This window comes from Equus quagga, chromosome 10 (genome assembly GCF_021613505.1).
Source record: "Equus quagga isolate Etosha38 chromosome 10, UCLA_HA_Equagga_1.0, whole genome shotgun sequence".
NCBI lineage: Eukaryota > Metazoa > Chordata > Mammalia > Perissodactyla > Equidae > Equus > Equus quagga.
The window spans coordinates 73,035,310-73,060,769 of record NC_060276.1 but is presented as its reverse complement, the minus strand read 5'-3'; the positions used below and the strand labels follow the sequence as shown (position 1 = coordinate 73,060,769).

General features: G+C 38.6%; 1 protein-coding gene across 1 annotated transcript in view; it reads left to right on the top strand.

The window, feature by feature from the left end:
• The window catches only part of HEPH (hephaestin), a 114,975-nt gene extending 89,971 nt beyond the window's left edge, over positions 1 to 25,004 (top strand). Inside the window, exons 16-21 of the mRNA XM_046673887.1 lie at positions 11,832 to 11,938; positions 13,370 to 13,595; positions 16,060 to 16,199; positions 17,085 to 17,247; positions 20,011 to 20,055; positions 24,772 to 25,004. Of these exons, the coding sequence (XP_046529843.1) occupies positions 11,832 to 11,938; positions 13,370 to 13,595; positions 16,060 to 16,199; positions 17,085 to 17,247; positions 20,011 to 20,055; positions 24,772 to 25,004 (914 nt within the window). The remainder of the gene's footprint in view (positions 1 to 11,831; positions 11,939 to 13,369; positions 13,596 to 16,059; positions 16,200 to 17,084; positions 17,248 to 20,010; positions 20,056 to 24,771) is intronic.
• Positions 25,005 to 25,460: the final 456 nt, after the last annotated feature.

Here is a 25,460-nt window from a genome sequence, read left to right as displayed (position 1 = left end):
TTTCAGTTTTCTGATTCAAATCTGGGGCAAGGCCACCAGTGATGTCAAGGTGGGTGTGCTGGGACATAAAGTTTGAAGCAAAAGGAGAATATGTGAAACTGCTGTTTCAGAGGGTGGAAAAACATGATTTTCTGAAGAATAGAATAAGACTGCTGAAAAGTATAAAGGACCCATCTTAGGTTTCAGATAATGAATTCCAAGTAAAACCAATCTTTCTTTTTGTGTGTGTTTGTAGTTTGTGTTTTATTTTTTGATTTTCAAATTGTCAAAGATATTTTGAAATTATAATGCTTAGTGTTACTGAGGACACAATGTAATGTGCATCACCCTTGAGGGTTTGAATTGGTATAACCTTTCAGCATTATTGGAAAAAAAAGTGGATGCAACCGAAATGTCCCACAAGGAGAAAGCAGTTATATTAATTATGGTAAATCTATAAGATGTAGAGTTTATTTAGCCATTAAAGTCATGCTTTTGAAGTGTTTTAATAGCATTGGAAAGTGCTGATGATGTAAAGTTAAATGAAAAAAATGTCATGCTCCAAAACTATATTAAAAACTATTATTCCAATTTTATAGAATAAAATATGCATATGTATATATACATATACATGTACCTACCAACCCACATATATTTATATGCAGTGAAAAGAAATGTACTTAAATATAAGAGAATACTAATGTCTATATAATATATTACAGTGTTTTTAATTTTCTTCTTTGTATTTTTCATAGTTTCTAAAATTTTCAGCATTGAACATGTTTTATTTGTGTGTATATATATATTTTTAATCATAGAAGTAATACGTGAATGCATTCTCATTATAAAATAGAATAGGTACAGATAAACAAAAGCCTCCTTGGTCCCACCCTCAATCTCAGCCATCTTCCCAGAGGTAACTCATCTTATTAATTTTGTGTGTTTCCTTCTAGACCTTTTTCTTTGCATTTACACACATTGTATGTACATATATTATTTACTAACCAGAAATACAGTTATATGAAAAGAAGAGATATGTAGAGAAAGGTAAACTAATGAAAGGGACCAAAAGGGAATGTCACATTGGTTAGTGAACCAGGAATGAGTGGTATGCAGACGTCAAACAGTTTTAAGGAAGCAGTGGTTTAAGGTGTCAGATACTACAGAAGATAAGAATAATGTTTGCATACTGTTCTCATCCCCATCCTGCACCCTTTGGCAGCCAGGCAGCCTTTGTTTAGGTAGCAAGCTAGACAAGCTGGCTTTGGAAGTTGTTTTGAGATGCTAAAACTAGAAAAGGTAGGGAAAAGAAAGTCCCATTGTTGCAGTCCAGTTTGAGATGTGCCAGAGGGGATATGTGCTTAAACTTCTTGCTTTAATAACCTCTCCTCTTTCAAAGGACTAGCATAACGTCTTTGATCTGTAAACAAAGCATTACTGCAATAGTTACTCTAATGCAGCCTGACTCATAGTGTCTCGTTGACTCACAGGTTTTAGCTACTTTTCCTTGATGTGGAGATGAATGTTTGATATTACAGCAGATGACTCACAAACTTCATGTAGCTAATTTCCTAGCTTGGAGCATGTTAAAGAAATAAGTATCTCAGGGCAAAAGAAGGGATGAAGTCAGGTTTGGGGACTTCAGTGGAGAAGGGAGGGGTCAAACATTCCCAGTTGCATTCATTCATCTTTCAAAATTGGGTTCCAAAGTGCAGGAGCCAAGCTGCAATGGGAGACAGGAGAAAGTAAGGTGGACAAGGAAGCTTGTACCAGAATAGAAGGAAATCATGAGCTTAGTGAGGAGCTTCCTGGGCAATTGCTGGGAACACTGTCAGAGAGTCAGTCACTTGCATATTTCTGGGTGACGGCAGGTTAGCATAATGGTTTGGTTTAAGCTTTGAGACAGGAAGCATAAAGTCCAGACAACACAAAAGGGCTCTAAAGTATCTGTTGGTTTTGACAATATGGAAATTGTTGGAGGTTGTATTAGTTTGCTAGGTCTACCATAACAAAGTACCACAAGCTGGGTGACTTAAACAACATAAATTTATTTTCTCACTGTTTTGGAGGCTAGAAGTCCAAAATAAAGGTGTCAGCAGGACTGGTTCCTTCTGAGAACTGTGAGGGAAGGCTCTGTTCCAGACCTCTCTCCTTGTCTTGTAGGTGACCACCATCTCCCTATGTCTCTTCACATTGTCTTTCCTCTATGTGTGTCTCTGTGTCCAAATTTCCCATTTTTATAAGGATGTTAATTATAATTGGATTAGGCACTACACTAATGAACTCTTTAAAATTGATTATCTCTGTAAAGACCCTATTTCCAAATAAGGTCACATTCTCAGGTAGTGGGGGTTAGGACTTCAACATACAAATTGAGAGGCATACAAATTGACCCATAATACAGGTTATGACAAGAGCAATTCTGGTGGAGTGGTAGAAGTAGTAGAAGCCAGATTGTGCAAGATTGAGGGGTGAATAGGAGGTGAGGAAGTAGAGACAGTAAATGCTGACAAAACTTTCAAAAAGCTTAGCTGTGAAGGAAGACAGATAGGGTGGGAAAGGCAGTAGCTTGAGGGAAATGGGAAAGCTAAAGGAAAGACTTGAGCATAATTTATATGTGGGAAGGAACCAGCGGTAGAGAGGTTGAAGATCCATGAGGGAGAGGAGAACCAAGTCTGGCAAGAAATGGGAAGGATTGGGACTGAGAGCTCTCATGGAAGTATTAGCCTTGAGTTGGAATAGGAGTATTTCTCCCTCTGAGGCTTGAGGGCTTGGTGGATATGGATACAGATATGCTGATGGGATAGGGAGTGGTAGTACAAGGGATGAGAGCATTCATAGAGTGGTGGTAAGAGCAGGAATTCTGGAGATAAACTGCATGGGCTCAAATTTCAGCTATGATGTATTATTTTTGCAAAGGTTTTTTAACATTTATACTCCTCAGGTACTTCATCTATATAATGGAATTAAAAATTATATCTCTCTCTTAGGGTTTTTGTATGGATTAAATGAGTTATGGAATTATAAGTGTTTACTAACATTATTGTTCTAAAGAATTGGAGATAAAGTCAGCTGTTGAGAGTGAGGAGGTAAGGAACAGATGGGGCTTGAGTGTGGTGAGAGTTTGGAATTGTCACCATGGGGAACAGGACAGGGAGCTATGAAGAGCAAGTAAAAGAATTGTCAGGCAGCACTGAGGACACAGCTGAGGCTGTAAATCATAAGTTTGAAGAGGCAGCAATATGCAAAGTTGTACAATTTTTTCCAGCTGTGCTCAGCAATTCCTGGTCTAAGATCTGAGAAAGCAAATTGTAAGATAGATCTAGGGAGGGCAGTGGTACTCAAACTTTACTGAACCTCAGAATTACATGGAAGGCTTATTGAACCATAGATTGTGGAGTGACAATCTATCGCAGAGTTTCTGATTCTGTAGGTGTGTAGAAGGTTCCAATAATTTTCATTTCTAATAAGTTCTTAGGTAGATCCTGATGCTGCTGGTCCAGGGACTACATTTTGATGACCACTGGTTTAGGGGAAGGTGTCATGAATGAGATTGGAGTTGGTAGAGGGTATTTGGTGTATGTAACAGAGTAGGCAAGAGGACATGAGAGTTGAGGACATCTGTAAAAGAATAGTTCAAGTGCTGACCATGGCTATGGGGGGATTCAGGTTAGATGGGTAAAAGGGTGGAGTCATGATAAAAGAAGGTGGAGGAAGATAGGGATCTTCACAAGGTCATAGCACTTACCCCACTTTATGATTCATAAGTTTTTGTTTGTTTACTTATATATTATTTCCCTCCCCCACTAGATTTGAAGAGGACAGGGATCATGTTTTGTTCACTACTCTATCCCAAACACCCAGCAAATACTATGTGTTCAATAAAACTCAGCAGCTCTATGAATGAAGAATGTGGATGCTTTCCCCTATGACTGTGCTTTCCTAAGCCCTTCTCATTCCTTGAGATTCAGGCCAAGCCTCAACTCTTCTATAATACCTTCTCTAGTGATCAATACTTCTGAACTTCCGTAGTTGTTGTTGTTGTTTTACTCTACAGGTACGTTGCCTTTTTTTGGTATACAAGTTATGAATTTTAACACATGTATAAATTAGTGTAACCACTACAATAATTAGGAATCATAACAATTACAATCTCCGCCCTCCCCCGGCAACCCCTTATCTGTCTTCCATCTGTACAGTTTTATATACATATATATACATATATATATGTATATATTTGGGTATATACATATATCCTGACAAAGGATATGTCTTGAATGCACCACATTTTGTTTAATCATTCATTGTTAAGGGACATTTGGGTTATATTTAGTTTGGGCTCTTATGAATAAAACTGCTATGCATATCGGTATAGAAGCTTTTATGTGAACATAGTTCTTCATTCTCTATAGCAGATACATAGATGTTGTATTGCTGATTCATACAGTAAGGGGATGTGTAACTTTATGAGGAACTCCCAAATTGTTTTCCAGAGTGTCTATATCATTTTATAGTCCCACTGGCAATGTATGAGTGATCCAGTTTTCCTAGATTTGGGTTAGCATTTGGTGTTATCATTATTATTTTTTTTAGGAAGATTAGCCCTAAGCTAACATCTGCTGCCAATTTTCCTCTTTTTGCTGAGGAAGACTGGCCCTGAGCTAACATCCATGCCCATCTTCCTCTGCTTTATATGTGAGACGCCTACCACAGCATGGGTTGCCAAGCAGTGCCATGTCCACACCCATGATCTGAACCGGCAAACCCGGGACACCGAAGGAGAAAGTGCGAACTTAACTGTTGCGCCACCAGACCAGCCCCTCGCTATTTTTTTATTTTAGCTATTCTGACATAATATCTCATTGTGGTTTTAATCACATTTTCCAATTAGATAATGATGAAGAAAACTTTCATGTGCTTATTTGTCATATATATATGTCATCTTTAGAGAAGTGTGTTTTCAAATTTTGTTCCGTTTTTATTTGGGTTATTTGCTTTCACATTGTTGAGTTTTGAGAGGTCTTTATGTATTCTGGATACAAGGGTGAAAGCTTGGCTACTATAGTCAGAACAGGCCCCTCTGAGGAAGTGATATTTCGACTGATACTTGAATTATACATAGGAAACAGCAATATTAACAAAATTTCAGAACAGCTTGACCCACAAGTGCAAATACCTTGAGACAGGAATGATCTCAGTGTGTTTAAGGAATAAAAAGGAGACAGTATGGCTGTAGCATATTGAGCAAGATGGAGAAGAGTAGGAAATGAATTTGGAGAGAGAAACAAGAATCAGAGATATTATGTAGAACCTTGAAATTCATGGTGAGGAGTGTTTTTCTGAAGTATAGTTGACATAGCATATTATATTAGTTTCAGGTTTACAACATAGTGATTCAACATTTATATACATTATGAAATGATCACTGTGATAAATTTAGCAACCATCTGTCACCATACAAAGTTATTACAATAGTATTGACTATGTTTCCTGTGTTGCACGTTACATCCTTGTGACACTTATTTTGTAACTAGAAGTTTGTACCTCTTAATCTTCTTCACTGATTTTGCCCATCCCCCCACACCACTCCCCTCTGGTGACCACCAGTTTCTCCTTTGTATCTATGAGTTTGTTTCAGTTTGGTTTCTTAATTTGTTTTGTCTTTTAGATTTCAAACATAAGTGAAATCATACAGTGATACCGTATTTATCTTTCTCTCTCAGTCTTACTTCACTTAGCACAATACCCCCTAGGTGAGTATCCCATTGTGGTTTTGTTTTGCATTTTTCATATGACTTGTGATTTTGAGCATCTTTTCATGTGCCTGTTGGCCATATGTATATCTTCTTTTGGAAAATGTCTACTCAGTTCCTCTACTGATTTTTTAATTGGATTGTTTGTCTTTCTTTGATATTGAGTTGTATGAGTTCTTTTTATATTTTGAATATCAATCCCTTATCAGATATATCATTTGCAAATATCTTCTTCCATTTACTGGTTTGCCTTTTCATTTTGTTGATGGTTTCCTTTGTTGTGCAAAAGCTTTTACGTTTGATGTACTCCCATTTGTTTATTTTTGCTTTTGTTGCCTTTGTCTGAGGAGATAGATCCAAAAAACATTGCTAAGATTGATGTCAAAGAGCTTACTGCCTATGTTTTCTTCTACCAGTTTCATGGTTTCAGGTCTTACATTTAATTCTTCAATTCATTGTGATTTTATTTTTGTATATGGTGTAAGAAATGGCCCAGTTTTATTTTTTTGCATGTAGATGTCCAGTGTTTTCACACCATTTATTGAAGAAACTGTCTTTTCCTTGTTGTATATTCTTTCCTCTTTTGTTGTAGATTAATTGACCATAGAAGCATGGGTTTATTTCTGAGTTCTCTATTCTGTTCCATTGATCTGTGTCACAGATGTCTTTGTGCCAGTACCATACAATTTTGATTACTATAGCTTGGTAGTATAGTTTGAAATCAGGAAGTGTGAAACTGCCAGCTTTGTTTTTCTTTGTTAACATTGCTTTGGCTATTTGGGGTCTTTTGTGGTACATGCAAATTTTAGGATGATTTGTTTTAGTTCTATGAAAAATGCCATTCACATTTTGATAGGGATTGCATTGAATCTGTAGATTTCCTTGGTAGTATGAACATTTTAACAATATTAATTCTTCCAATCTATAAGCATGGGATATCTTTCCATTTATTAATGTCATCTTTGATTTATTTCATTAGTGTCTTATAGTTTTCAGAGTACAGGTCTTTCCTCTCCTGCTTTAAATTTATTTCTAGGTATTTTATTCTTTTTGATGCAATTCTAAATTTGTTTTCTTAATTTCTCTTTCTAATAGTTCCTTCTCATTGTATAGAAATGCAACACATTTCTGTATGTTAATTTTGTATCCTGCAACTTTACTGAATTCATGAGTTCTACTAGTTTTTTGGTAGTGTCTTTAGGCTTTTCTATATATAGTATCATGTCATCTGTAAACTGTGACAGTTTTACTTCTTTTCCAATTTGGGTGCATTTTATTTGTTTTTCTTCACTAATAGCTTTGGCTAGGACTTCCAGCAGTATATTGAGTAAAATGGGCAAGAGTGGGCATCCTTGTATTGTTCTAAATCTTGGAGGAAAATCTTTCAGCTTTACACCATTGAGTATAATGTTGGCTGTGGGTTTGTCCTATATGGCCTTTAGTGTGTTGAGGTTCTTTCTCTTTATACCCACTTTGTTGAGAGTTTTTGTTATAAATTGATGTTGAATTTTATAAAATGCTTTTTCTGCACCACCTGAGATAATCATATGGTTTTTTCCTGTGTTTTGTTAATGTGGTATATCATGTTGCTTGATTGCAGATGTTGAACCATCCTTGCATCCCTCGAATAAATTTCACCTGATCATGGTGTATGATATTTTTGAAGTTAGTTTGCAAATATTTTGTTGATGATTTTTTCATTAGGGATATTGTCCAGTAGTTCTCTTTTATTGTAGTGTCTTTGTCTGATTTTGGTATCAGGGTAATGCTTGCCTTGTAAAATGAGTTTGGAAGCATTTCTTCCCCCTCAGTTTTGGGGATAGTTTGAGAAGGATAGGTACTAACTGTTCTTAAATGTTTGGTAGAATTCACCTGTGAATTTGTTCATGAGTCTGGATAAAGGTTTATCAATTTTGTTTATCTTTTCAAAGAACCAGCTCTTAGTTTTATTGATCTTTTCTGTTGTTTTTTCACTTTTTCTATTTCATTTATTTCCACTCTAATATTTATTATTTCCTTCTTTCTGATAATGTTGGGCTTAATTTTTCTTCTTTTTCTAGTTCTTTCTGGTGTAAAGTTAGATTGTTTACTTGAGATTTTTCTAGTTTCTTGGAGTAGGCTTGCATCACTATGAATTTCCCTCTTAGGACTGCTTTTGCCATGTCTGATAGATTTTGGAAGGTTATGTTTCCATTTTTATTTGTTTCAATGTATTTTTGGGTTTCCTCTGATATTTTGGTTTCCTCTGATTTCTTTGTTGACTCCTTGGTTGTTGAATAGCATGTTGTTTAGTCTCCATGTGTTTGTGTTTTTTCCCCAGTTTTCTTCTTGTAATTGATTTTTAGGTTCAAACTGTTGTGGTTGGAAAAGATGCATGATATGGTTTTAATCTTTTTAAAATTATTGATGCTTATTTTCTGGCCTAATGTGATCTATCCTGGATAATTTTCCATGTACAGTTGAAAAGAATGTGTATTCTGTTGTTTTTTTAATGAAATGTCCTGTATATATCTATGAAGTCCACCTGGTCTAACATGTTATTTAAGGGTGATGTTTCCTTATTTATTTTCTGTCTGGTTGATCTATCCATTGATGTAAGTGGAATATTAATGTTCCCACTACTATTGTATTGCTGTCAATTTTTCTCTTTATATCTGTTAATATTTGCTTTATATATTTAGGTGAGCCTAAATTAGGTAAATAAACATTTGCAAATGTTGTATCTTCTTCTTGAATTGACCCCTTTATATCATTATGCAATGTCCTTCTTTGTCTTTTGTTACAGTTTTGATTTAAACTCTATTTTGTCTGATATAAGTATTGCTACCCTCTTTCTTTTCATAGAATATCTTTTTCCATTCTTTCAGTTTTTGTCTATTTGTGTCTTTATATCTGAATAGAATTTCTTATGGGCAGCATATTCGTGGATTTTTTTTATCCATTCAGCCATCCTATGTGTTTTTATTGGATAATTTAGTCCATTTACATTTAAATTAAATATTGATAGCTATGTACTTATTGTCATTTTGTTAATCGTCTTCTGGTTGCTTTTGTAGTTCTTCTCTGTTCCTTTCTTCTTCTCTTGCTTTCTTCCCTTGTGGTTTCATGATATTATTAGTGTTATGTTTATATTCTCTTTTCTTTATGTTTTGTGTAACTATAATATGTTTTTGGTTTGTGGTTACCATGAGGTTCATATATATATATACATGTATAGCAGCCAACACTCATGTATTGTTTTTCTGATTTAACTGAGTTGTCTATTTGTGTTTCCTTGTAGCTCACTGAACTTGTTTAAGAAATTATTTTGAATTTTTTGTCAGGCAATTTGTAGATTTCCATGGCTTTAAGGTTGGCTACTGCAAAATTATTGGTTTTTTTGGTAATGTCACATTTCCTTGATTATTCGTATTTCTTATAGCCTTGCATTGATATCTCCACTTTTGAAGGATCAATTACTTCTTCCAGACTTTGTGGACTGACTTCTATGGGGAAATACCTTCACCTACAGTTGAATGCAAAGGTACCAGCTGGGTGGGACATGGCATCTTTGGCTTTGTGGGTGTTCAGAATTGGCTCTGGCTCTGGGGAAGGCACAGTATACAAGTCTACATGCTGGTCCATCACCTGAGGTTGGTGTCAGTGAATACTGCAGTTGTCCTCAGTGACCAAGTCTGCTGGTGTCCACAGTTGTGGCAAGGGCTATTGGAGTCCTCAAAAGTGAAGGTCCTTGGATCCTCCTGTTCACTTATTTTCCCATGGGACAGTCATGACTTAGGGCATCCCTCCTGGCACCATGTTCAACATGTGGGTGCACACACAGCAGCTCTGGCTGCTGTCTGGGATGCACATAAGTAGCTGTGGCTCCAAAATTCTGCAGTGTGGGCCTACTCATTGCTGCAGTGATGATGATGTATTGTGAGAGGGAGAACTCATATTGGAGAAGAGAGGCCAAGTGGCAGCTGCTTCTGGTGGAAGTGAACACAGTGGCTCCTTCTGAGTAGGGGAGCCTCAGCAGAGCCTGCTTCTTTTGGGAGGCTAAGCAGCAGGAGCTCCTTATGTGTGGGGGTCATTGTAGCAGTGGCTCATTCTCTGAGGGAACACAGATGTGGTGGCTTTTTATGGGGGAAGGGAGCATCGGTGGCTCCTTGTCCTGGAGAACACAGCATTGATAGCTGCTTGTCATGGGAAGGGGGGTGAAAGGAGAGTAGTTTCTTCTGGATAGGGAAGGCAAGGAATGGCATTGACTCCTCCTTGGGAAGATGTAGTGGTGGTGGCTCCTTTTAGGGGAGTGGAGCAGTGGCAACTCCTTCTCTAGGAGGACATAGTAGCAGTGGCTCATTGTGGAGCTGGAGGCAAAGGCCCTGTGGCTCCTTGCAGGGGAAGCAGATTGGCAGTGGTTCCTTGGGTAGGGGGCAGGGCAGCAGCTCCTTCCTGTGAGAGGCAGGGCAGTGTAGGCTCCTCCTTTGAGGGCAAGGTGATGGATGGCAGCTCCTTCTGTGGGGAGGAGAGCATCCATAGCTTCTCCTTGAATTGGTGCAGAGTGGCGGTGGCTCCTTCTTGTAGAGGCAGGAGAAGGACATGAATGCCAGGCAGCTCAGTCAGCTGGGGTCAGTGTCAAGAAAGTCTGCCTTGTGGTGAAGGGCTGCTGGGGTGCTCCTGCCTTTTTTTTTCTTCCTTGGGGGTTCCCTATTGGTGCCTAGCTGTGCTGGACTGAGGTGAAGTAGGAAAGATACTTCCTACACATTTCTATATGGTCATCTTTACTTTTTGTGCTCCACTGGGCTGCTACAAGTTCTTCTTGGGAGAGGAGCAAGAAGCTCTCTCAGAGCTATTTTTGTTGGTATAGTTATATACTCCTTGTTTTTGTTGTTATTGTCGGGGGAAACAAGCATTGGGACCTCCTCACCCTGCCATTTTGCTGCTGTCAGCTCCTGTATAATTCAATGTGTATGAAATGTTCATGGAAAAATCTATATAAACATAAAGTAGGTTAGTGGTTGCTCAGGGCTTGAATGAGTGGGTAGATTAAGCAAGGGAATGATGGCTAAGGAGTGCAGGGATTTTTTTTTTTTTGGTGTTAATGATTTTTCAGAAATTGATTGTGGTGATGCTTACAAAATTCTGTGACTATACTAAACATCATTGAATTGTACACTTTTAAATGGATGAATTGTATGGTATGCAAATTATATCTCAATAGAGCTGTTATAAAAATTAATATGGCATCAGTTGGAAGACGGATTGGAGAGGGCAAGACTTGGAGGCATAGAAACATGTTACGAGGTTTTGTAATAGTCCAGTTGAGAAAATAAGAGTCCAAACTAGGGTAAGAGTATTAAGAATTGGAAGGAGAAGAATATGACTGTAAAATGTGGAGATACAATCAATAGGACTTTCCCTTTGGTGGGATGTTGAGTATGTGAAAGAGGGAAGACAAAGAAGACTAAAGTTTTGAGTCGGGGTAAGTAGGAGGGTTTTAATGTCATTACTAGACACTGGGAGCACAGATTAACAGGGTTCCTTTTTCAAAGGAAGGAGGTGAGTTCATATCAATTTTATTTTTTGATGTGCTGTCAAGACAATCTTCAAAGATGACCAGTATATAATTGAAAATTTCATATTGGAGCTTAATAACAAGGGAGATTAGGCTAAGTATTTAAGAGTCATCAATAAATAGATCATAATTGACATCAGAAAGGTGGCCAAAAGTTTCCATGCAGAGAGTGTGGAAAAAAGAGAAGAGGTCTGGAGAAAGAGCCTTGGGGAAACAGCTGCATATAGGGGGCAGCAGTAGGAAAAGCAAACCAAAATAGAGCCAAAGAAGGGAGGCTATGATAAGCAGAGAGAAGAGTAGCAGAGCTACCTTACCAGAGGATTGAACCTGGGCCTTTAAGGATAGGAACAATGAAGAGAGGCTGATGGTGTCCCAGGAGGGTGAAGAACAAAGTCACAAAAATAAAATGGAGACTGGTATGGAAATTATGGAGAACGACCTTAAAGATCCTGGGACTCACCCACCACAACTTCTTGGGATAGCTGGGAGTTGAGAAAAATTTCTGACCTGGTCCAAATGGAGATTCTTCTTACCCTTCCTAGGTGAGGTTCTCACTTACCAATGGAACATCCCAGAGAGATCCGGCCCTGGGCCCAATGATTCTGCTTGTGTTTCCTGGATCTATTATTCTTCCGTGGATCCCATCAAGGTAAAGATAATATTAGCTTCCTGGAGGTGAGTCTCAGAAATGGGCAGACTGCCTGGCAAAAAGCTGTTAAACAGGTGTAATAAGGAGCCCAGCCCTGAAATACTAGAGCTGAGGGTTTGGGGAAAATTCCTAAAGTGCTGGGCTTATTTTAGTAGACAGGAGGAGGGATGAAGGGAATAGGTAATCATCACGTATTTTTTCTGAAGATTTCTTTCCTTGTATCTTCTTCTTGGATCCCATAAGATAACAAGCTCTCATTTAAAAAGCCCAAGATTGATTGTCAAGAGATTGGGCTTCCAGCCCCAAATATGGTTCTATCTTGCCTTTGGAGTGACTTTAGACAAATCATTCTGCCTTTGTTTCCTCATCCAGAAAGTGGGTTTATCTATCTAGCCACCTATCCACAGCCAGCTATCAGCAGTCACTTATTGAGAGCCTACTACATTTTAGGAATTTTACTTGGTGCTTTGGGTGATATAAATATAAGATACAGTTCCCAACTTCAAAGAGTATTATTTACTTGGAGGAGACAGATGAATACAGAAATAATGTTAGCATTAAATACAGTCGTCCCTAGGTTTCCATTGGGGATTGGTTCCAGGACCCCTGCAGATACCAAAATATATGGATGCTCAGATCCTTATATAAAATGACATAGCATTTGCATATGACTTATGCACAGCCTCCCAAATACTTTAAATCATCTTTAGATCACTCATGATACCTAATACAATGTAAATGCTATGTAAATAGTTGTTATACTATATTGTTTAGTGAATAATAACAAGAAAAAAGTCACATATTCAGTAGAGGTGCAAACATTGTAGAGCTTTTGATCCGTGGTTGGTTGAATCTGTGGATGAGGAGCCCATGTATATGGAGGGCTGACTGTATATATAAATGTAAATGTAAATATAATTATAACAAAAATATATTTTAAATATAGCATATTAGCAGCTCCTTAAAACCATATAATATAAAATGCTATGGAGGTCCATGAGAGAGTGATTACATCTGCTTAGAGAGAGGGATGAACAAAAGGGAAGCTGGAGAAGGCCTCACAATGGAAGGTACATGTACTTTGAACCTTGAAAGCTGAATAGCAGTATGCCATAAAATAAGGGATATGGTGATTGGGAGGGCATTACAGGAGGAAGAAACAGCGTGAGAAAAGGCACTGGGTTGTGAAATTGCTTGTAGGGTTTGGAGATCAGTGAATAGTCCAGCCTGGCAAAAGCATTTTACCTGTGTCCCAGGATGGTTGTGAGGATGAATTCAGGTGATATAGTGGAGAAGCTTATAGATGTAAGACATTATGATGAATTTCTGAGGGCAGAGTGGGCTTGGGTGTCAGGTTGCCTCCCTGTAGAGCACTGCCACTCAGGAACAACCTCAACTCTTTCACTCTCTACCCCTTCCTCCTATCCTCAGGACATGTATAGTGGCCTAGTGGGGCCCTTGGCCATCTGCCGAAAGGGCATCCTGAAGCCTGATGGAGGACGGAGTGACGTGGACCGAGAATTTGCCTTGTTATTCTTGATCTTTGATGAGAACCAGTCTTGGTATTTGGAGGAGAATGTGGCAACCCATGGGCCCCAGGAACCAGGCTGGGTTAACCTACAGGATGAGACTTTCTTGGAAAGCAATAAAATGCATGGTCTGTAAAAGAGAACCTACCTTTCTTCCAAAGAAGTCCCCACTGGTTTCATGGGAGTATCAGATAGGCCCATCACTACCTAAGGGAGTATAATTCCTGAAAGGATGGGAAGATGGGAAGGTGAATGGGGAAAAGTTATAAGAAATATCTCCTACTATTATACATTTATATACACAAATTAGAGACATGGTGGTCCACATTAGGTCAGGTGCCCAGAAAACAGGAAGCTGACTCTATAAAGTTGCTGTGGTGACACCAGCACATTTTAACATATTAGAGAATGCAAGATGAACATTTATGACCCTCAATGTACCTGGAGAGCTAGCTGCTTCAGACCCCTCTGCTTTAAAATCCTTAGTCTCTCAATATTATCTTATTTCTTTACTACTCTGAATCTGAGGTCTGCTTTTTCAATAGCTTCCAAAATAGACAAACGGACAGCTTGTCTTTTAGTCTATTTTTAAAACAAGAATTCAATTTACAGATAGAAAAATTGAAGGGAAGAGCCTCAGAGAGTAGCCTACTGGGTTTATATTACACACAAGGAAGAGCTTTTTGACACTCAAATGGATTTTTGAAGGAAATTATGCATCCAAGCCTTCCTTTGTTCTAGAAATCTGTGTATAGTTTGAAAAATAAGAAAAAATCTCAAATGAGAGGGAGAACTTAAGCGCAGTGGAATGTTTGAAGTGATTTCTCAGTATCCCCTCTAGTGAAATATTTCTTTGATCTGAGGATAAGGTACAGGTTTAATAGTGACTCTAATGAACCTCAAAAGTAGTATCTCATTGTCATACACATTCTAGCTATTTCCCCTTGATGAAGATATGAGTGATTCACATTGGAACAGATGATTCACAAACTTTACAAAGTGAACTTTTTAGCTCTTGTAAAATCAAAGAAATAAATTTCCCAGGACAAAAAGGGAATGAGGGCACAGTTAGATTTTGCTAGTGCAAGGGTTTGGCTAATGCCCATTTCCGTCTGTTTGTTTATGTGTTCATTTGTTCAGATTCTTCAGGTATCAATCCATCTACCTATCTGTCTATCATGTATTTGTTGAACTCTTTCTGAGTGCTGGCACTGGAGATAAAAAGATAAATAATGTTGAAGTCTGAGGGCAAGTAAATAATATCCATCCTTTCCCTTCCAGACTCCTGAACCAATTGAGAAAGAAACAGATGTTTAAGATCAAATATGAGCTTATTGAGAAGGGTAATTGGAAAACTAAATTTAGTTCTGCGACTACATGGACTTGCTAACACTCCCCCTGCAATGAATAGATTTTCTACCCTGTCATTGACATACACAGACTACAATAGCCCTCTTCCTTTGCACGGACAGAATATTCCCTACAATGGGATAGTAAATCTGTTTGTACCCCCTTCTGTGGTCAGACTGATCCAAGAGAGAGAAGATTCAGAAGGAGCAGAGTTGAACATGTTTAGTTCATTCTCTCAAACTTACAATTTGGTGAGGGTAAATACAAAGCAGGCTACAAATGCTCCTTCCATTACTTCCCTTTTAGAGGTGTAGAATAGAAATTATCTTACCTCTGTAAGAACACAAGAAGTGGGGTAATGTGTCCTGGGCATAGTCCTGACAGTGTTAATTAACATGGTGATGAGTAGTTTGTTGTCTTTAGAGCATAGGATATGGCCTGGGAAGAGTCAGATATGAGGCCTATGCATTAATATCATTATTAATTCCAATAATGTGACAATCCTTTTTTTAAATATATATTGTAGGCTCAGGTGTCTGTTGGGCGTTCTGATGAATGCAAGGAAACCATAGTACTATAGTATATACATTAATTTCCTGCTTACTAGGAACCTACAGCCTAGTTGGGGATATGAGCTTCCACAAATTAAAAGATAGGAAGCATAGAAAGCATTTTCTGGTGAGTTCCAAAGAGTGGTACAGAGAATAATTGAGGAGTTTGAAGGTGGAAGGGAATGCAAGGGATGGAAGATACTGGGAGGAACTATATTAGGGAGAAGGTAAAGCTTTTACTGGGCTTTGAAAAGATGGATAAAAGGAGGCACAATTTCTGGGAAAGAAGATCAGAAACATGAGCAAGGACACAAAGAACATGCATATGAAGAAATCACCCTAATTGGAATAAATGTGATAGATAGTGGGAGATAAGTCTGGGAACGTGGTTTGGGGCTATATTTTGAAGGACCTTGTAGGCTGAGCTAAGGAGCCATGGACTTGATCTTTTGGGCAGGTGGAAGCTATTAAAGTATTTTAAGCAGCAGAATTACATGGCCATATTAGTTATTTAGAAATCCCACTCTGATAACACCAGTGTGGAAGACAGACCGAAAGGGGACAAATGGAATAGAGAAGAGAGAAGTTAGGCAGCTACTGCTAACATCAGAGATGATAACGACTAGCCCTAGGGAAGTGGTAATGAGAAGTCAAAATGAGAGATATAAGAGACTTTTTTCTTCTTTTACAGCCATTAATGGAAAGGTCTATGCCAACCTCAGGGGTCTTACCATGTACCAAGGAGAACGAGTGGCCTGGTACATGCTGGCCATGGGCCAAGATATTGACCTACACACTGTCCACTTCCATGCAGAGAGCTTCCTCTATCGGGTGAGCTGGAAAGAGGGCTGAGCCCCTTAGGTGTGATTAGAGGAGTGTTTTGACAGCCACTGAGGAAGAAGGTATAGCAAGGAACAAGATAATAATCAGTTGAAAGAGGAAAGATCTTGTACATGGAGCATTGAGTTGAGAATTCTAGTTTGGCTACATATCTCAGGGTCAGTCACTTCCCACTAGGCCTTAGCTCTCCCATCTGATATAGAAGAAACAAGTGGCTTATTTCCGGGCTAAGGAGATTGAAGGAATCAATGTAATTGTGTCTCAGTCATAGACTTGAGACACAGTGAGCAGTGATCCTAAGAGCAAGGAATTTCGGAGCAGTGTCTCAGAATCTCTAAAAGTCCTTAATCCATTATAGGAAGAACTTCAATGCAGGAGATACATGGAACAACATGTATGTTTTGAAGAAGAAGATTTAGTCTTAGGAAAATGGGGCAGAGTTGGCATTGATATGAACTTAAAGATCAAGAAGTGCTGATAAGGCATGGAGGAAAAAAAAATTGAGTTCTATTTCTAAAGGAAATATGTGGCCCCTTCCTAGGGCTCAAGACTTAAGCAAATTTACCCAGATTTTAGCCTCCTGACAAGTTTGGAGATACTAGTTTTTAGCCCCCTAAAGGAAGCTGGAATGTCTTTTACTTTGGGAGACTTTAAGAAAAAGTAGGAGGAGAGAATCTCCTCTGTTCATTCAGTTTGTGTGAGTGAGTTCATAGGGGAGAGGGATAAGGTAGTGGGCATTTTAAGCTGCTCTCTGGTCTACAGATTTTGGAGTCCCATGTCTCTGATGTGAACATTCAAACTTTTTAGCTCCTATAACTTCTGAGATAATCTCTGTACCCTTGACGTCCTCTCCCTCACCCCTAATCTCTCTTGCAGAATGGAGAGAGCTACCGGGCAGATGTGTTGGATCTGTTCCCAGGGACCTTTGAAGTTGTGGAGATGGTGGCCAGCAACCCTGGGACATGGCTGATACACTGCCATGTTACTGATCATGTCCATGCTGGCATGGAGACCCTCTTTACTGTCTTGTCTCAAAGAGGTAAGGCCTAACTGACCAAGATTGGCCATCTTCTAGCACTTTATCTAGCCTATATGAACCTGATAATCCCCAAAACTCTCTTGCACCTATCTTTCTGATCCTAGAAGAACCAGGACTTAGGGTAGAGCATACCCCCCTCTAGGTGTTCTCCCAATCAATATTTCTCATTCTCCACTAACCCCTTGCTCTTGCCCCCTGCTAATTACTTTGACATCTGTTGAGCTCACATGGGTTGACCCAGCCTGAAACTGGCTGGGTTCTATGCATTGCTGCTTAGTGCAGATTTGCTTCCTTTGAAATACGTTTAATTTGCCTATGAATTTATTGTTTTAGGACTCATTAGAGGTACTGACTATTTCAAGGAATCTTGCTATTGAGTCCTTTTTTAAAAAAAGAAGAAATATAATTCTAACAGTCACCCCTTAATTGATTTGTTTTGTGAAAATTGTGAAAGGCAGTTCTTTCTGTCCTGGACAGCTCTGTCTAAGGCTTAAAAGAGATATTGGTATTCAATTACAGGCCAGCTTATCCAAGACAGAGTTGCTACTAAGAGTGGAAAAACTTTTTCCTTATATGTTTTAAATGGAGAGAAAATAGCTGGGGTAGTTCATCAATCAATCTCTGTTCATCACCAAGAATGTGGAAGGATAAATTGCCTTTGATTTTGTGTCTTTGGGTCATTAAAGGGTTAAGTGTCTCACCTCTTAAACCTCTTGACCTGAATCCAGTCCTGAGCATTATCTTCCTTCCAAGAGGTCCTATAGAACCTACTGGGGCCCACAGGAATCCAGGGATTTTTTTTCTCTTGTGCTTTTAAAAAGATGTCATACTGCTTTGAAAACTGGTGGTATTGAGGTAAGTATTCTGGAATTGTTAGTCATTAGCACTCTATCAGCAGGAATAGAAACCAAGAAAGTATATTGGGGCATTCAAACAGGCTTAGCAAACCAGGGTAGAGAATACAACCCCCAGGAAAGGAGACAAATAATTGTACATTTCGATTTCCTGTATCTTTGAAAAGCTTTGTTTTCTGGTAACCCATACTGCTAGAATGTGGCCTGCACTTATTACTCTAGTACTACTCCCCACCACCCAGATAAGCACACACAATTTTTTGTTGTGTTCTGCCATTCATTGGAGCCACAGTCAAGTGATGAATTGACATGCCATCAAGATGCTATAGATCCAAGACAACACGTTGTCTCTGTGTATAACAATGGGTCATCTCAAATATAGGCCATCTAATAGATAAGAGTCTATCTCAATATATATCATCTTGGAACTTCCACAAATAAGGATAGCTCTTATCTCTCTATGACAGTGAGATAGCTCACAAATCTTACCTGTTTGCCTTTTTGTTTGTTTATATCCCACTATGGTCTAATCTGATATTGTTCTAACCACATATGTGTTAAAAGGCCAACCAGAGGTAAGAGTTGAAGACAGATAGGGAAGAAAGGACTAACTATTGGAACAAGGTTCTTGCTGAGGAAGCAAGGGATGAAAACCAGAACTAAAATGAAAGACTATACTGGAGTATGGTCAGTTCTTCTACTGAAAGAAGAGAGAAGACAGAAAAGAAAAATATCAATGCATATGTTTGGGTGAGGGGTTTGACAGAAAGATGGAATATTTTTGCCTATGATCTCTGTTTCATCTGTGATGCAGGAGACAGAGTCATCTGCTGAGAGTGAAGGATACGTGGTAGGGTAAAGAGCTTGAAGAAAGTGGGAAGAAGTTTAAAATAACCAGTCTGGTACATGGGAAAAAAGTTTAGTCTGCGTGATGGGAAATAATTAATAATTCCAGGCAGCATTGAGGGCTTAGTTAAAACTGGACAAAAAGAATACTAATCTTTACAATTGTGTGATTTTTCTCCACCAGCATTCAGTGTACCAGACAAAATACAAGGAAAGTATAGTTACTGGGGTTTCCATAGATTATTATAACACTCTTGGATGTTAGTAGTTAGAAATGATAGACCATGAAGTCTAGCCTGACCAGTAATGGAAGAAAAGACAGGATGAGGCTGACAGATTGACAGAAAAATGGAAGGGTCCAGGAGCTACAGGTCTTTATGAGAAGGAAATTCCAGATGGCTTGAGTGTTGGATGGATCAACATTTATGGTGGGAATTGAGGAAGAAGAAGACTGAGTCAGGTACCAAAGACTTTTATGAATGAAGAGAATTGCTAGGTAACAGTGAAAGAAGTGGTTGTGGTTTTTCTAGCCAAATAAGATGAACTTCAAAAGAGATGTATCTTTACAAAAAAGGGAGGAACAATAATCTCAAAGCAGTATTGAAAGGATGTAAAGGAAGCATAGGCCTCAAAAAAAAAAAAGCTCAGCCTCAGTAAAGCAAGCAAGAAGAGAAAGAAGTATTCTGCGTAGAGGTTAAATATGTAGGGATGTAGGTTTGACAGGGAGCAGGGGCTTCCTAAAAGGAGGGTGGAAAAAGTTGGCAAAAAGAGCAGTGATAGGGACAGAGGAAATGACAACAAATATGTAAATAGTGGCAGAGAAGTGACTTACCTTTTGGTCTCCTAAGCCTATGCTGTTGCTCATATTTTGTGTTACTATTCAAAATCAAATCTACATACCAATATTGATTTTGGCCATAAGAAAGTTAATTCCAAGCACCTACATTTTGCTTACTTTACTACAAAGAGATTCCTCCAACCAATGTTAACCTCCCACAGCAAACCTATGAATTGGTAGGAAGAATAATAGGAATAACCTCTTGTCTCTTTTTTTTCCCACCAGAACAATTAAGCACTATGACCACCATCACCAAAGAGATTGGAAAAGGTAGGGAGAATGATACACAGACTGGGTAGTTGTATATGGTGTGCATTTGGGGGTAGGTGCAGTGCTTGTAGAAAAAAGGATTCACATGAACAAAAGGTGGACTGCAATACTAGCAGGAAGCATCCTGAGATTTCCATAAAACTTCAGAAGCCAGGAACCTGAGGTTCAGCTTCCGTCAGCAGGTTTATTGTCTTTGGCTCCCACCCCCCAATCAACTGAGTTTGGGAAAACAGCTTTATCCCCAGTTGGAGGCTGATATCTTAGCCTCTCACCTAACGTGTGAGGAGGGAGGAAATTGAAGGTCTTGCTGGGTTGGGCATGCAGGAGCTGTAGCACACATGAATTCCTCACAGGGACAGTGTGAAATTAGAACAAATACCAAACAGTCTGAACCAGCTGTTTTTTATTCTTGCACTTATGGGATATCACATAGTTGACTCTTTGGAGCCAGCCATTTCTACTTTTCAAGAAAATCAAGATTCTTGTCCTAGCCAGCTTAGGTCTAAATAGTGCTTTCACTCTCCACCGCATTTGTACCTGGACTGAGAAAGATTCAGAAAGTTATAACTAGAAAGGACATTAGAAATCATCAATTTAGTCCTGAGGTTTTTGAACTGTATTTGGAAAAGTCCTAATGATCTGCCTAAGTGTCTTATAAACTGTCAACCAAGAGACTCGGGTATGTCCTGGAAGAGTTGAGGAGAGGTAAGTTGAGGCTGAGAGAGTGGGGCACCATACATATATATGCATGTATTTGTATATATACACATACAACTATATGGTGTGTATATACATATTTTGTGCATATATTTGTATATTCATACACATGTATGTATGTGTAGACACATACATACATCCTCATTAGCTCTTGTATGTTAAAAAGTTTCCACATTGGGGGAAAAAACCATCAAAACTGTGAATCTAATAAAACCCAATAATTTTCTACATGAGAAACTGAGATGGAAAGTGATTTGTCCAAGATCACAAGAGGAGGAAGTATTAGAATGTAAACTCAGAACGAGGATGTTTTTCAGCTTCCATTTGAACTCATTATATTTTATCTTCTCTCAATTTTATAAAAAGATTCACTCATCTAGTTATACATTCATCAAAAATTTACTGAGTGCCAGGGACACCAAAACAAGTAAGACATAAGCACTACTTTTCAGGAGATTTGTCTCTAAAAATGGAGTGCTACACAGAAACAAGAATTTTAGTGCTAGGTTCTGTACATTGTAGAAAAGGGCAAACAATAATAACAGCTATCAATTATTCTGCATTTGCTGTCTTCCAGGTGCTATGCTAAATATCTTATAAATAGTAACACACTTAAACACCACAATAAACCTATGAGTTAATTGTAGTTATTATCCCCATTTTATAAAAGAGGAGGCTCAAGTCCAGAAGTGAGGGGGATTAGGTCACTTGGCCCAAGAATGTACAGGCATACCTCGTAGATAATTGCGGGCTCGGTTTCAGACCACCACAATAAGGTAAATATGGCAATAAAGCTAGTCACACAAATTTTTTGGTTTCCCAGTGCATACAAAAGTTATGTTTACACTATAATGTAGTATATTTAGTGTGCAATGGCATTATGTCTAAAAAACAAGGTACATACCTTAATTAAAAAATACATTATTACTAAAAAATGCTAACCATCATCTGAGCCTTCAGCGAGTCATAATTTTTTCTGGTGGAGGGTCTTGCCTAGACTTTACTGGCTGCTGAGTGATCAGGGTGGTGGTTGCTGAAGGTTGCTGTGGCTGTGGCAATTTTTTAGAGTATGACAAAAATGAAGTTTGCCCCATCAACTGACTCTTCCTTTCATTAATGATTTCTCTATGGCATGCAATGCTGTTCGATGGCATTTTACCCACAGTAGAAATCTTTCAAAATTGGAGTTAATCCTCTCAAACCCTGCTGCTGCTTTATCAACTAAGTTTATCTAATACTTTAAGTTCTTCATTATCATTTAAACAATATTCACAGCATCTTCACTAGGAGTAGATTCCATCTCAAGAAACCACTTTCTTTGCTCATCCATAAGAGGTAACTCCTCATCCGTTCAGATTTTATCATGATATTGCAACAATTCAGTCACATCATTAGGTTCCACTTCTAATTTTAATTCTCTTGCTGTTTCCACCACATCTGCAGTTACTTTCTCCACCGAAGACTTGAACCTCTCAAAGTCATCCATGAGGGTAGGAGTAAACTTCTTCCAAAGTCTTGTCAATGTTGTTATCTTGACCTCTTCCCATGAATCAAGAATGTTCTTAATGGCATCTAGAATGGTGAATCCTTTCCAGAAGGTTTTCAATTTACTTTACCTAAATCCATCAGAAAAATTACTATCTATGGCAGCTGGAGTATTACAAAATGTATTTCTTCTATAATAAGACTTGAAAGTGAAAATGATCCCTTAATCCATAGGCTGCAGAATGAATCTTGTGGTAGCAGGCATGAAAACAACATTAATTTCATTGCATACCTCTATCCAAGCTCTTGGGTGATAATGTGCATTGTCAATGAGCAGTAATATTTTGAAAGGAATCTTTTTTTTCTTAGAAGTAAGTCTCAGCAGTGGGCTTAAAATATTCAGTAAACCATGTTGTAAACAGATATTTTGCCATACAGGCCTTGTTGGTCCATTTAGAGAGCACAGACAGAGTAGATTTAGCATAATTCTTAAGGGTCCTAAGATTTTCAGAATGATGAACATTGGCTTCAACTTAAAGTCACCAACTACATTAGTACCTAACAAGAGTCAGAATGTCATTTGAAGTTTTGAAGCTAGGCTTTGTGACTTCTCCTCTTTAGCTATGAAAGACCTAGATGGCACCTTCCTTCAATATAAGGCTGTTTTGTCTACATTGAAAATCTGTTATTTAGTAGCCAACTTCATTAATTATCTTAACTAGATTTTCTGGATAACTTGCTGCAGCTTCTACATCAGGACTTGCTGCTTCACCTTGCACTTTTGTGTTATGAAGACAGCTTCTTTCCTTAAACCTCATGGACCAACCTCTGCTAGTCTCAAACTTTTTTCTTGCAGCTTCCTTACCTCTCTCAGCCTTCATAGAATTGAAGGAAGTTAGGGCCTTACTCTGGATTAGGCTTTGGCCTAAGTTCCCTTACTCAACTGTTGTGGCTGATTTGATCTTATTCTAAGATCACCAAAACATTCGCCATATCGGCAATAAGGCTGTTTCATTTTCCTATCACTCATGTGTTCACTGGAGTAGCACTTTTAATTTCCTTCAGGACCTTTTCTTTTGCATTCACAATTTGGCTAAAAGTTTTGCACAAGGGGCCTGGCTTTTGATCTCTCTTGGCTTTTGACGTGCCCTTCTCACTAAGCTTAATCATTTCTAGCTTTTGACTTAAAGTGAGAAATGTGTGACTCTTCCTTTCACTTGAACACTTAGAGGCCATTGTAGGGTTATTAATTGGCCTAATTTAAATATTGCTTCATCTCAGGAATAGGTAAGCCCAAGGAGAGGAAGAGAGATGGGGCAAGAGCCAGTTGGTGGGGCAGCCTGAACACACACAATATTTATTGATTAAGTTCACTGTCTTATGTGGGTATAGCTCATGGTACACCAAAATGATTACATGGAAGATCACTGATCACAGATCACCATAAAAATACAATAATAATGAAAAATTTGAAATATTTCAAGGATTACCAAAATGTGACGCAGAGACACAAAATGAGCAAATACTGTTAGAAAATTGGTGCTGATAGACTTGCCTGAAGCAGGGTTGCCACAAAACTTCCATTTTTTAAAAAATGCAATATTTGTGAAGAGCAGTAAAGCAAAGCACAATAAAATGAGGTATGCCTGTAGAAGTACAAACAGTACAGATAGCTTGGGATCACAAAAGAAAGGGCCGTTAATTATCTAGCTGAATTGAAGAAAGCTTTCAAAGACCTGGAACATTTAAGCTGGGGATAGAATGGTGAAAAGGAAGAAAGTGTGTTAGGGCAAAGGGAACAGCATGAGAAAGTCTTGGAAACCTGAAAAAGTTAAATCTATTATGGGGAACAAAGAATGAGTTGCTGTGGCTGAAGAGTAGTTGATAAGACTAGAAGAGTAGGTTAGAGCCTGATTGTGAGAGTTGGAATGCCTGGCTTGAGTCTGAGCTTTATAGGTTAATTGGAGATCATCAAAAGTTTGCATGCCAGGAGCTAAGACAATCAGATATTTCATCCGGAAAGGTTAATGTGACATCAGTGTGATTATGACCCAAAGAGATGAGAGACTGGGCAGCATAGTGGCAGGCTGTTGTCATGGTCCAGTGCTCAAAGTGAACATTGATAAGCTAGATGATTGAGTCAAACTGCTTCCCTAAAGTTTCCACTTATTGCTTCCAATTCTACTCTCTGGAATAATGCAAATCAAATCTAATTCTTTTTTATACATCACAGACCTCTCTATATTTTTTTCTACTCTGAGTCTTAGCTCTTTCCATGGGGGGATTGGGGCCTCAATGATTCCTAAGGACTTTCTCAGCAGTGATATCTTATTACTCTGATTTTCTGTAACCTCCGAATCTATATTCACCAGCTGGTCTTCTGAAGGATAGGGACAGTTACTCTGTCTTATTTGGATAGATTTATTTCTCCTCTCCAAGGATTTGACTGCAAAAGGTGCCCCTTTAGAGTAATCTCCAGCCCAGGGTGCCCATTTTCCTCTTGTTCCATTTCAGCAACAACCCTCAGAGACATTGGAGAAGGAAATGTGAGGATGCTGGGCATGCAGATCCCTGTAAAGAATATTGAGATGCTGGCTTCTGTCTTGATTGCTACGGGTGTCATTCTCCTGTTCATTGCTCTGGCTCTTGGTGGTGTGGTCTGGTACCAGCATCAGCAGAGAAAGCTACGGCGCAACAGGAGGTCCATCCTGGATGACAGCTTCAAGCTTCTGTCCCTCAAGCAGTAACAGCTGGATCCTGGAACTGCACATCTGGAATGTACTCCCAGCAGGCCATGGACTACCAGATGACTCTACTGTCCAAGGAGCATGGGAGATAGAGAAGCACAGTTGAGAATCAAACTTGTCTGAGTATTGCTTTACTTAGTTATTTACATGGAGATGATATACTTTCTCCTTTTCTTTAGCTTCTTTGCTCCACTTGGGCACTTGGGAATAGGTGAGTCCTTTAGTATCTTATATCACAAATTTCAGTAGCTAGATTATATCACCCACTGACACTTGGAAGGTCTGGAAAATCCTAAAAACTGATCCTTCTCACAAAGTAGATACCAAGAGTAAAAGTTATTGATTAGGTTTCTACCGCGTTCCAGGACCTCAGCAAGTTCACTTTGAACTGAGGCTAAGTGAGCTGTGAAGATAATTCACATCTAAACTAAGAACAAAGAACACAGGCATGATAGG